Source organism: Tiliqua scincoides, chromosome 2 (assembly GCF_035046505.1).
Source record: "Tiliqua scincoides isolate rTilSci1 chromosome 2, rTilSci1.hap2, whole genome shotgun sequence".
Lineage (NCBI taxonomy): Eukaryota > Metazoa > Chordata > Lepidosauria > Squamata > Scincidae > Tiliqua > Tiliqua scincoides.
In genome coordinates, this window is record NC_089822.1 from 5,717,894 (window position 1) to 5,731,567 (window position 13,674).

A 13,674-nucleotide genomic window follows, 5' to 3' on the forward strand; every position below is an offset into this window, starting at 1 on the left:
GAAGGTCGCCTCCAGCATGACCCGGAAGTGCTTCTTTTTCAAACCCGAATAACCCCACTTCACCTCTATCTCATTTTCTTCGAACGAGCCTTTCAAAAAACGTACAGCTTCATAGTTTTTATGCTTTTATTGAAAAAAGTTACAGCAGCCGCGCTTCCGTACTGAGGGAAACCGAGTCGTGAGAGCGAAAGTGGGCGTGGCTCCCATTTTCACGTAGGCCACGCCCACCAGGTGGGCTGGAGAGCTGAAAGGGGCGTGGCCGGTGCCGCGATCCAGGGAAGGGAAGGAAGGGGCGTGGCGGGATCTGTGGCCACGCCCCCTGGCTGGACTGAACTGACAGCCTGCCATCTGTTGTTGGCATCCTTCAGTCTCGAAAGACTATTGTGTCACGCTCTGAATGGTGGCTCTGGAACAGAGTGTCCTCTCCAGTGCGCGAAGCCTGGGTAAAGTAGGTGTGGAGGACAGGCTGTTACCCATGCAGCAAATCCCCCCTCTCCACGTCGCTGAAATGGTCCAATGGCAAGGCAGAGGCCAATACGGTTGGTTCCAGCGGCGTCGCAGGAGTTGCCAGAATATGACTGTGTTCAGCCATGAACTGCCTCAGGGACTCCGGCTCCGGATTTTGCCTCGAGGTTGACTCCTGAAGCCTTTCCCATAACTGGATGTAGCCACAAGGCAGTGGAGGTTTGGGATCAGAGTTTTCCTTCTCTCAGATGAGCTGCCTTCCCAGGCTGACGAGTCCCATCTACCCGGTGGCTGTTCAGTCGCCTCTTACGACAAGTACAGCCAAACTGAGGGCCTATTCTTATCCCCAGCCCCCAGGGGTAACCTGCCATAAGAACATAAGAACAGCCCCGCTAGATCAGGCCATATGCCCATCTAGTCCAGCTTCCTGTATCTAACAGCGGCCCACCAAATGCCCCAGGGAGCACACCAGATAACAAGAGACCTCATCCTGGTGCCCTCCCTTGCGTCTGGCATTCTGACATAGCCCTTTTCTACATGCACATCATGGCTTGTACCCCCTAATGGATTTTTCCTCCAGAAACTTGTCCAATCCCTTTTTAAAGGCGTCCAGGCCAGTCGCCATCACCACATCCTATGGCAAGGAGTTCCACAGACCAGTCACACGCTGAGTAAAGAAATATTTTCTTTTGTCTGTTCTAACTCTCCCAACACTCAGTTTTAGAACACTCCCCTGGTTCTGGTGTTGTGTGAGAGTGTAAAGAGCATCTCTCTGTCCACCCCCTGCATAATTTTGTATGTCAATCATGTCCCCCCTCAGGCGCCTCTTTTCTAGGCTGAAGAGGCCCAAACACCATAGCCTTTCCCCATAAGGAAGGCTGCAGTCCCTGGGTCGGGTCCAGCCGCAGCAGTCTGGCAGGCAGGGAAGAGTGCCTCTGGGCATGTGCAGAGTGCGCTCCCCACAACCCCTGGGGACCCGATCCTACCCATCCTTCCAGCACCAGTGCAACCTCAATGCAGCCCCAAGGAAGGGAACAAAAGTTCCCATGCCCTGAAGAGGCCTCTGTGGCTGCCTCCCCATCGCAAGAAGCAGTGCATGCCCCACTGGCACTGGAAACCGGCTAGGATGGGTCCTGAGTTTCCCAGCCCCTCCCCCATTACTTTACCTTGTGGTGTAAAAAGAAGCCATTTCATATAGAGGCAGAGCACAGAGAGAGAAACCCTTATGAGGAGCTCTTGCAGGCTACTCAGCCAACATTGACCTTTCCTATGTCACAGGATAGGCGCATATTGCGAAACTCGGCCCCCATTGTCCCACCGCCTTTCTGGTGTTGTGCATTCATGGCACAGAGATAACCCCCCACCACAAATATTGGATTGAGTTCTTGCTGGGCGTCAGAGATGAAGCTAGGGTGGAGCCTGAGGGCACCTGCCCCAGGCTCTGTGGAACTCCTTGCCACAGGATGTGATGATGGCATCAGGCCTAGATGCCTTTAAAAGGGGATTGGAGAAATTTCTGGAGGAAAAATACATCGCGGGTTACAAACCATGATGGGCATGTACAACTTCCTGATTTTAGCAGTAAGCTACCTCAGAATGCCAGATGCAGGAGAGGGCACCATGATGCAGGTCTTTTGTTGTCTTGTGTGCTCCCTGGGGCATCTGGTGGGCCACTGTAACATACAAGAGGCTGGACTAGATGGGCCTATGACCTGATCCAGCAGGGCTGTTCTTGTGTGTGTGTGTGGGGGGGGGGGGGGAATGTGTAAGGCAGTCACTTCTGGGCTCTCCCTGGAGGATGAGAGAATTCTGCTGCAAACCTATACACGTTTACCTATACACGTAAGTCCCTTTGAAATAAATAGGACTTATGTCTAAGTAGACATGCACAAGGTTGTAGCAGAAAGAGGGAAGCCCCCGATTCTGAGCCGACATTCACGTGATGTGCAGAAATAAAGGAGGCTGAGTTGAAATGTGGATTTGGCAAGGAAAGCTGTATTCTTTGATCAAAGGTAGCTCCCCCTCCCCACAGGGTGAGGAACTCATAAGAGAGCATAAGCAGTTCCATTATATAGTTCAGTTAGCATTGTACCTTATTTGCAACACAATTTTAGCGAATACCTTCTAACTCGCACTTGTCTCATCTTAGTCAGTTCTAACTGCTTTCTGTAGTCCTTGATTTTAATTAGCTTGCATATTTCACACAAACAGAGCTTGTTCTAGGCAGAACTGAGAATGTTGCCATACCAAGTTTATATTGGGGTCGAGGTGGAGTCTGTCTCGTCAACAGTTGTACAGTCAGAAAATTTTCTCTATTAGAAGAAGCTAAAGCCTCTGTGCTTTTCCATTCGTGCATTGATTCATTCATCTTCTTAAGAATAAGATGAGGATGATTATGAATATAGAAGAAAGAGTACTCCTGCATCTGGTGTTGAACTTGGGTGCCCAAGCAGCTGTAGTTGCCACCAGCTTCTGCTCCTTTGCCAGCTGCAAAGCCAGACCCAGCATCACACGCACCGCCTGCTTCCCCTGCCTCCTCCCTCCCAGGGACTCTACCTGTTCAGAAAACACCTTTGAATGGTCAGGTAAGCAGGCAGGCAGGCAGGCAGGTTGCCTCCGATGACTACAACGCCCGAGAGCCACCGCGCGCGTGAGGTCATCTGTTCGCGACGGGTTGCGCAGAAAAAAGGGGCCGAGGAGAAAGGCGGGAGGTTTGTAGTGCAGGAGGCCCGGGCAGGCATGGAGGAGAAGCTGAGCAAGGTGAGAGAGGCGGGAGCTGGTCCTGGGTGCTTCTGGGGAGGCAGGACCTGCCCTGGGAGGGCTGGTGGGGTAGGAGGCAGCTCAGGCTGGGCTACCGTTGCAGCAAGTGACAACCTGAACAGTTACAGTTGCAAGGAGCAGCCAGAGCACAGCTGTTCTCTGCTGTGGCCACGCCTTTGCCCCCCCTCTTCCTACCAGGGCAGTGGGTCCGGACCCACTGATGGGTCATGACCTAATATATTGTAATTGCATTGTATATATTGTGAAGTTATGCACTGTTAGTGTTAAGATTAAGCTTAGGGTAAATAGTCACTATTCATACCTTGCCTGCATATTTTTCCCTACATCCCTGTTAGGTTGCCTTGTGGTTAAAAAAGACTTTTGGGGATCAACCTATCCCATCGTATGAGACGGATGCACGAACTGTTGATATATTGTATGAGCTGGCAGAATGCAATGAATCCAGAAATGCAGATGTCAGCCTGTTAATTGATGACATGAAGCAGAAAGCAGCAGAATATGAGTCAGAGGGTGAGAATGGATTTGAATGCCTCAAAAATCCTTGTGTTTCTTTTCCTCCTCCCCATTAGAATTGTTTTAGAATGCTGTATGCAGTAGGCACCTCATGTTTCCCTTTCAATGAAGGTGTCTTGTTTGGATAGTCCAAAGTTCCTTCCTAAAAAGTGTATTCTGTTTCTTCAGGTAGATATCTACAGGATCTTCTGACTGAAAGTCTGAATCTTTCTTTCAATAGCTTGTCTAAGGCCAGCACCAGCTGTCTGAATACCTTGGTGGATACTGCCTTAGCCCTAGAAACAAAGGACACTTCCCTTGCAAGGTAGGGCCTGCTGTTGGTTTTCTCTGTCATTGGGAACTTGGTTGAACTGTGTTTTGACCAGGTTCGCCCCAAGTGTTACTTCAATCTCAGAACATCATGCTTTCTTTTTTCACTTAAGGAACTTGTATCCTGTTTTTTTAAGAACCCAGTTGGCTTATAAAAATGATCAAATAAAAAAAAAAAAACATAAAATATCAAAAGTAGCATAAACTCCTGGATAGCTCTTGCTGAGACAGAAGTTCAAGGCAAGGAGGAACCATTAAAGAGGAGAGTGACCCGTTGCTCCAGGATGGCTTGTTCATGTAAATATTCCCACTGTATAACCTGCATTTCTCAGAATCCTTCTGCCAGATATAATGAACATGTCCACTTTCTCTGAAAAGCAAAGAAAAATTCTGGGGTATCTGCACATGACTCCACTAAATGTAATGTTTCTGGTGGTGAAAACAAGGATTGTACATCTGCATAGAGCCTTTCAAAACAGTCCAGGGTTAAGGTGGACTTTCTGAAATCCATACAGAGGAATATAACATTCCTGGCTTTTGTTTGTTGGAAAGCAGCCAAGGTGCCCCTCCATTCTACATAACTGAATTGAATGTCTATAAAATGATTCTGAAAAGTATTAGACAAAGAATGTTTGTAAATATTAACTAGTATAATAACCTTAAAAACATATCAGGATATCCCAGAGTTCTTTTTTCCTTTGTGGAGATGACTGAGGGTCAAATCCTATCCAAATTTCCAGTGCTGGTGCAGCCTTGCCAATGAGGCATGTGCTGCATCATACAGTAGGGGAATAGTCATGGAGGCCTCCTCTAGGTAAGAGAACATTTGTTCCCTTTTCTCTAGGCCACATTGTAGTTGCCCTGGAAAGTTGGATAGGATTGGGCCTTTAATTTTTCACTTTATCATAGACAGAGAAACATTGTGAGTCAAATGGTATTTGGTAACAGTTATGTGAAAGTGTTTTTCAGAGATATGGGTGTTTTCTCCTCTTGAAAGTGCATTGAGGGTCTTAACTGCATGGTTGAATGTGGTATTCTTTGCTGCAGTGGTTCTCAAACCACTTTTTAACTCAGGACCCACTTTTTAGAATGATAATCTCTTGGGACCCACTGGAAGTGATGTCATGGCCAGAAGTGACATCATCAAGCAGGGAAAATTTTTAACAATCCTAGGCTGCAATCCTATTCACACTTACCCACGAGCAAGTTCCACTGACTATCATTGTTAAAAGGATATACATTGTAGTCTGCTAAAAGTACAGATCACCCCAAATGCAGTCACATGCCATGTTGTCGTCAAGTCTAATATACTAAAAATAAAATATTGAAATGAATGGTGGTCTACCTGGAATTGGCTCATGACCCAACCAGTGGGTCCTGACCCATGATTTGAGAAGCAGTGCTTTGCAAGATATTCCACTAAGCTTGTGGCCAGTAGGTAGAACCAGGGTTTTCATGCATATCCAAACACTGCTTTTTAAATTGATAATTTGATCAGCCTGATCTATTCTTGCCTTTAGCTTCATTCCTGCCATCAATGACTTGACTTCAGATCTGTACGCAGCAGAGTCAAAAAACAGAGACATGGAGCTTGAACTGACTAATTTGAGGAAAAAGCTCACTTCAGCGCTGATGCTGGAAAAACGCCTTCAAGAGTGAGTAGTGGACAGTTCTTAAAGGGGGGACAGCTGTTGGATGCCTTCTTCTTCAGCTGCACTGGAGTTGGTTCTTTATAAGGCTACTGACGTTTATGTTGGTATGCTGTGAATTTCTTTGGGGAGACTGGTTGAAAAGTAAGATCCAAATCAACAAATGAACTTGTCTTTATTTTTATATCCTGCTTTTTCTTCAGGAACGTAGAAGTGGCTTAGTAAGGTCCCAGGCAGTCTCTCATTCAGGCAGTTTAAAGGGTTAGATTAGCTGAGTTGTAGTAGTCAGACTGCATGCTGTGTCCTCATGCTAAGTGTATATTGTTGGTTATGGTGATATACACATACAGCTGAATGAGATGGTAGAATGGACTTTACTCCTTCAGGTTGGCGGTACCATTTTTATGCTGTCCACAAAAACCTCCTCCCTGAAAGTAAAAAACTAAAGCTACTAGCATATAGGTGAGAAAAGAAACACTAGACTATAAACCGTTGCACTAGTTTTCTACTTGCAGGACTTTTTTCTGAAGGAGAGCATTAGTGAATGCAGTTCGTTATTTGCAGTCTTTTTTACTTTTCATTCTCCTGCATGTGTGGTCTTAGATCTGTACTAAGACTGTGATCTCTGAACTAGTAGTGGTCTGCAGCCATTGGCTGTGGCTCCTGGTTTCTCTTAAGATTTGCCCTAGGACTAGAATACATGCCAAACCTTGCAGGAGGCTACAAGACTGCTAGAAAGGATATGGGAAAGATGAGGTAAGCTGATGTGTCATGTGCCTGCTGGTCCATGGCACATTGGGGAGGAAAAATTGCCAGTCTGCCACGGCAGAAACTTTGAGAAGCACTGGACAAGACAACAGATTGATACTGTTCCAGTTCTCACTGCATTATAACTTGCTGTGTTCTGGTCTGTCAGGGAGTTCGCTAGAGGGAAGATTGTCTCCCTTTGGGCTCTTATAGGATGGATGGATTTATGTGTCAACTGGCAATCTTTAATATACTTGGTCCAAAATTGTTAAGCCTTTTACTAGGTGGACCTTACTGCAGTTGCTTTTATGTTCAAAAGAGGAGCCTTTCCTCATTTAGGTGCATTGTTTGTGATCTGGATGACAAGTTATCCCTGAGAGCTAATTGTGATTAAGCTGTTGCTGGGCTTAGAGGCTCTAGGGTGGCAATTCCAGTTGCGTTGGATTCGTGTAGTGCCCCAGAGCTTGTATTCAGAGTTCTCAAGTTGTTCAGGGGCAAGTGAGCAGTCACTGGGTGTGCTGTGGTTCCTGACCTGTGCCTAGAAGCTTTTGTGCATTTCTATATTTTCATTTCTGAAAAGAGATTTTTCTCCCACTTTTTTTTTAGTGACCTTACGAAAACAGAAGAAATTCTGGTAACAGAAAAAGCCAAAGCTGATAGTCGCACCGAGAACATGAAGTTCCTGAAGGACAAAACTGAGAATTTCAAATTCAGAATCAAGGCAGCAGAGGTTAGCTTAACACCCTTCTACTGGTACTACTACAGGGAAGGCACAGCTCGGTGCCCAAGGTGGAGACCTCTGGAACCACCTGCTGACTATTCTTCTATACAGCACCATTGGTATACATGTTTCTTTACAGATAAAAGAGGCAGGTCCTTGCTCCTGGGAGCTTTTGGTCCAGATTGGATAGAGGGTGGTGCCATAGTAACTTGAGTTTATTGTGAATGTGGTTACACCTACCTGGGAATTATGATGGAATGTCCTAATTCTCACTGAGGTGGGGAAACTGCACCTGGGCACTTCATAGTGCATGTGGAGGATTGCATGATAGAATGTTCAGGAATGCTCCCTTCACATAGAAAGCAAGTGTATGGGGGGGGGGGAATTGTAATCTTAGAGTTGTACAACTCAGATACAGGTTTGCAACATTTAAAGAGAACTAGACTTTAATCTCTATCTGAAACAGCTCCCTGGAGGGATTCGGTTTGAATAACCCTTGTTTGCTTTATCCAGAAATGTCAGTGGGAAGGGCTGTTTTGTATCCAGCCTGTGTGCTGCTTAACCTAAAATTCTTGCTGCTGCTGCTGATTATTATTATTATTATTACTATTAATATTAATAACAATAGTTATATACCACTTTTTATCAGAAAGTTCACAAAGCGGTTTACAGAGAAAATCAAACAACTAATGGCTCCCTGTCCCTAAGGGCTCACAATCTAAAAAGATGCAAAAGCACATCAACAGACACCCACTAGAAAAGACACTGCTGGGGTGAGGAGGGGCAGTTACTCTCCCCCTGCTAAATAAGAGCACCCACTTAAAAAGTGCCTTTTACCCAGTTAGCAGTGGTTTCTGCAGGGTCTTAAAGCTCTGTGCCTAGGGCATTGGCCTCATCAAGCCTATGGGGAGGTCTGCCACTGGTTAGATGGGCATATGCGTTAGAAAGCACAAAATCTGTAGTGTTGGAGAAGCCTACTGGTATGCTCCCTGAATGGCTGTTTGGAAGTACTGGTCCACACCAGTATTGATAGTGTACCCTTCTGTCCTGGGACTTGGCTGTGAGAGGCAACTAAATGGATGCCTATAGTCTTCCACTGTAGGGAGAGCCCACAGCTCAGTGTTGGAGTACGTTTGCCTCCAGAAAGTGCCAGCTTCAATCTCTGGCACCCCCAGTTAAAGGAATCAGAGGCAGGGATGGGGAACGTCCTGAGCATCATTGTCTTTTGGAGTAGATGATGCTGGATTAGGTGGCCCAAATGTGTGGCCTGGTATAAAGCATTGCCCTATGTTCATAAAGTTGACTGGGGTTCCTGCTGCATTTTCATTAGATAGGAAACAGCAAATTGGCTCTTTGCATCTCTTTGTCTTTTTCCTGTGGATAATTTATGTTACTTACTGTCTGAATTTGCCACTAATAAGTAGTCATTGCTTTTTCCTGTTTGTGCATTTTCCTCCTTGCAGGAACAACTTTCTTTGAGTGGCATGGATGCGTCTCTGACTCATGGGTCTCTTGTGAATCTCTCAGAGGTGGGTGTTATGCTGCACATATTGACAGTATTCTAAAATGACACACGCTAGTTGGCATTTAACCTGGGTGGTTGAAAGGAAATAACATTTATCCAGATGGTACTCATATGCAAGTTTGTTGGAGATTATGAGCTCAGATCCAAATGACTCTCTAATGAGTGTGTTTCAGATGTCTGAGTGGTCCAGATTTTTGTACTAAAGGAGGAATTGAAATACTGATAGTTTTTCAAGAGAACAGAATGCAGAAAATACTGCATAGAGGTATAACGAATATGTGAAAATAACAAAAACAAAATATGACTTTGTACAAGATCAGAATCAAAACTGTGGTAATTGTACATTGTGGCCTTTTTAAGGGACAAATTGCATATTTTAGTCAAGAGATCAGCAACTTCATTCTCCAATTCCTTAATAACTCTTGGGTGGATGCCATCTGGGCCTGGTGACTTATTGATCCTTAAATTGTCAATTAGATCTGAAACATCTTCTCTTTTAACCTCTATCTGTCTTAATTCCTTGGTCAGGGGGGAGATGTTCGGGCAGCAGTATCTGCCCAAGGTCTTCTCCCATGAAGACAGATGCAAAGAACTTGTTTAATTTCTCTACCATCTCCAAGTTTCCTTTTATCTCCGCTTTCCCTCCCTCACCATCCAGAGGGCCAACTACTTCTCTGGCAGGTTTCCTGCTTCTAATGTATTTGAAGAAGCTTTTATTATTCCCCTTAATTTTGCTGGCCGTGTGCTCCTCATAGTCTCTCTTGGCCTCCCATATCACCTTCTTACATTTCTTTTGCCACTGTTTATGTTCCTTTTTATTCTCCTCATTAGGGCAAGACTTGCATTTACAAAAAGTAGCTTCCTTGCCCTTTTATCTTCTCTAACTTTGCTCGTTGGCCATGTGGGCACCCTCCTGGACTCAGCCAAACCCTTCTTCCTTTGTGGTATACCCTTCTGCTGGGCCTGTACTACCTTTGTTTTAAACAGCCTCCATGCATTCTGGAAAGATTGGACTCTTTTTACCTTCCCTTTTAACTTCCCCCAAATGAGGAGGCTAGTCAGAAGGAAGTCTGCCCTTTGGAAGTCAAGGGTTTTTGTGTCAGATTTGCTTAGAACTCTTCCCCCAACATGCATGTCGAAACGGATCGCAGCATGGTCACTGTTTCTCAATGGCTCCAGAACATGTACATCTCTAACCAAGTTATGTGTACCACACAATATTAAATCCAGAGTCACCTGTCCTCTGGTGGGCTCCTTGACTAGCTGCTCTAAGTCACAGTCATTTAGCAAGTCAAGGAATCTGGTCTGTCTTTTGTGACCAGAGCACAAATTGACCCAGTCGATATGTGGATAATTGGAAGTCCCACATGATTACAACCCTATCTCTCCTCGATACTTCCTATATTTGCACACTGCTTTGGGTATCATTTTATGGCAGAGAGTGCAGCTAAAATGCCTGTACACTTAAGCTCCATTGAACATAGTTTGCTCACTTCTAAGTAAACACACATAGGATTCCTCTGTATATAAAAAAACTTAACTATGCTTTTATTTATTTGGTCAACAAAGTTTAGCCTCATTGTACTGTGTTCTATCCACAGAAACTGGCAGAGTTAAAGAAACAGACATCGCCTATGAAGAAGAAACTGAAGTCGTATCGGGACCTTCCACCTGTAACTTTTTTCCCTATTTTCATTGTCCTGTACTCTTAGTGTAGGTTTTGAGTTAGGTGTGCGTTTGAGTAAAGCTCATTATTTCGAAGATTTCTATACTGCCTTCAACAGGCTATATTCTTATGCTTTTTCAAGTTCACCCTGATGCAAGGATTGCCAGTTAGGTGACACATGGAAAAGCCTTGAAACATATTTATCATTTCCTTTTCTGTTAAGGTTCTAGAATAGCTATTATTCCTTTAGCTATATTTAGTATCCAAAATGTGTTTCAAAGCTTAGTTTTCTCAAATAGAATGAGCCAATAGAGGCTGCTACTGTGACAGTGCTGTATTCCTCTTGTGGCTTGGACAAAGAGGGCCATGGCATACAGACTGGCAAGTGGAATTTTGAGGGAATGGAATGAGCTGGGAAATGTGGAACATTCCAGACAAAGTGGAATGTGGAGGGACAGTGGTTGAGCTGATGTCTGTATCACAGATACTTGCACAGCTGCTCTATGGTGTGTGGTACATACTTTATGCCTACGGGGACACTTGTGTCAGGCAGGACAATGACTCCCCACTTCAAGGATGGTGTTAAAACACACATTTATTGCTATTATTGTTCCTATAATGTCATCAGTGTTCTTTGCACTTTTATACAATGATAAGAATACAAAACCCTACTTCAGTAGCTTACCAGTTAGAATTTGACACAGGAGATGCACTGGGTGGGGCAGATGATGTCAGTGGCCCCAGGTGGTTCCCAGCATATGAGACAATAACAAAGAATGGAGTGGGAGACCTCTTTTTCTGGTGGCATCCTGAATGTGATAGTCTGTGCCCTGTAAAGTTTAGTTGTCCCCCACTTTCCTGGTGGTCTGCTGCCTATTGCTGAGTTCTCTTTCAGCAATCATTTGATTTTGCTGCATATAACCTTTTATCTGGTTTTCTCAATACTTTAACTTTTAACTGTTGGCTCTATATTTATTGATTTGGTGGTGTGTCTTTAGCTACTGTTGTTCAATGCTATATTTGATGCCTTGAACACCTCCATTTCTTTAAAGTGGAATGGCAGGGTAGACATTCCACTTATTAAAAAATAACATGAAGGAGCTGGCAACCTTTGGGTGGGTGCCAAATGCTGCTGTTCTTGTTCCAAGCCAATCCTTCTACATGGCTACCATTGGGTATTTCATGGAAAGATTTCAGTTACAAGTGCTTAGGGCGCATACTTCCATAAACCATTTTCTGTATTGGAAAATTCAGAAAAGATAATGGGCAAACTCTGTGACTCCCTGAATTATTGGATTTTTTTTAGTGTCCTTCTCTTGCTCGAGTGAAAATTGCAGAAGCAAAAAGAGAGCTGGTGAGTGCATCTTTTTATTTAATAAATGACCTTAATTGCATAGATGAACAAACTGAACTTCTGGGATATTGCAATTTTCCCTACACTAGTGTTGTCCAGTTTAGTGCGGGACAAAGGTGCTATAGTGGATGAGCCAGGCAATGTTAGTCCTCAGGCCACCACAGGAATCCTTGCTTTGCTATTGTAGCTTAAATATATTCTTGCCTCGTTCTGAGTGTGGTATTTTAAGATGGAAGATGGTCATCTTAATGTGCATTCCAATGTTTCCACCATTTTATTTACCATCCTATTGGCATCTATAAAAAATTATGCTGAAGTAGGTGATAATTGGTGCCTTGTGCTATGCCTGATTGAATTGAAGGAATCTAACAGTGGTGATGTGTGATTATGCACACCTTATTGGAACTAAGGACTATACGTCTTTGTACTAATGCAACATTGCAATCATGAAACGGGAGTACCAAGGAGTTGTGGTTCTCTAGCATAAATTAATCCCAGCCTTGGATTACAACCCTGAGAAACTGAGTTAGCTTTATAGACCTCTCCTGGAGCCTGCTGTGCTGTCATCCGCCCCACCAACTATCAGAAGAAGGAACTGGGAGCAGACTCTAGCATCTGCAACACATCTCCCCAACATGCAATTTTGCACAGGTTTCATGTTATAGTATTTATTTATCCATGTATAGCAAATAGGTGATGCCCTTCTACTCCAAGTACTCAGTATTGCCACTGGTTTCTTTTTCTCTTCCTAGGAAACACTTGAAGCAGAGTTTTCAACCAAGGTGGATATGACAGCACTTTCCTAACCCTTATCAAGCAATCATCAATTTACCTAATGACCCTGATGTGGGAAGAAAGGGTCAATTTCTCTATTACCTTGTAAATGTTGTAGATGTTGGTATTCTTTCCTTGCCTTCCTTTCAGATGGTAGCATCTTCTCTCACTCTCTTTGGTCCCTAAAGAAACGTTATACAGCCTTTCTATTTTGTATACGATCTCTATTTTTTTTCCATGTGAATGGACAATAAAACCTTTCTGAATCATTTGCATTTGTAGTTAAATGGCTTGACAGCTGTCCTCCAGGTGGTGCTCTAAATAGAGCAGAAGTAGTTCAAGATTTGATTAACCTCAAGGGAACTTTTTTGAGCTCAAAAATGCCACCAAACTAGAAATTTTGCAACCACCAGTATTTGCCTGCCTACTTTGAAGGCTCTGGTTTGTGCCAGTCATAAGCTTCATGGTGACTGGTTGTGCCGTGGCTATTACCAGATATGAGCATGTGATGTTTGTCCTTTACTGCCATATTTTTTTAAAAGTGATTCAAGTGCGATTTCACTAGTCAGCTGATCAGCTGAAAAGTGTTTTTGATTATAATGTTGAATCAACTGCTCAGCAGATCTTTTAAAAAAGAGTAAATTGACTATAATTTTTTTAGATTGTATGTGGGAGGTGCCATACATAACTTCTTGTGGTAGCAGGTTTTATGGGTCAGAGCCCCATCTGCCAGGTGCATGAAGTGTTCTGTCAGCTGAGGAATGCTTCACATGTGCCTGCTGTGAAGTGTCCTCTGTCCTACTAACCTGAATGCCATAGCATATGTGCTCATCTTTAAGGTGCCCAAGACTCTTGCGTTGCTTTTCTGTGGACAAAGCGGTAATATGGTTACTCACTGAACACTTTTGCCAGAGCAATGGTACATGGAAAATATTTCTTTACCCAGTGTGCAATTAATCTGTGGAACTCCTTGCCACAGGACGTGGTGATGGCGTCTTGCCTAGGTGACTTTAAAAAGGGATTGGACAAATTTCTGAAGGAAAAGTCAATAGCTGCTGACAAACCATGATGGGTGTGTGCAACCTTCTGGTTTTAGAGGTAGGCTACCTCTGAATGCCAGATGCAAGGGTGAGGCAACTATATGTATGCAGGTATTTTATACAGGTATTT

General features: G+C 44.1%; 1 protein-coding gene across 1 annotated transcript; it reads left to right on the forward strand.

Annotated features, from left to right (window-relative positions):
- The first annotated feature begins 3,154 nt into the window (after positions 1-3,154).
- HAUS1 (HAUS augmin like complex subunit 1) lies at positions 3,155-12,773 on the forward strand. Its single transcript, XM_066613485.1, has 9 exons — positions 3,155-3,225; positions 3,582-3,756; positions 3,928-4,063; positions 5,589-5,723; positions 7,071-7,194; positions 8,649-8,714; positions 10,312-10,383; positions 11,683-11,730; positions 12,483-12,773. The coding sequence occupies exons 1-9, from the start codon at positions 3,205-3,207 to the stop codon at positions 12,534-12,536; spliced, it is 831 nt and encodes a 276-aa protein (XP_066469582.1). The 5' UTR covers positions 3,155-3,204; the 3' UTR covers positions 12,537-12,773.
- Positions 12,774-13,674: the final 901 nt, after the last annotated feature.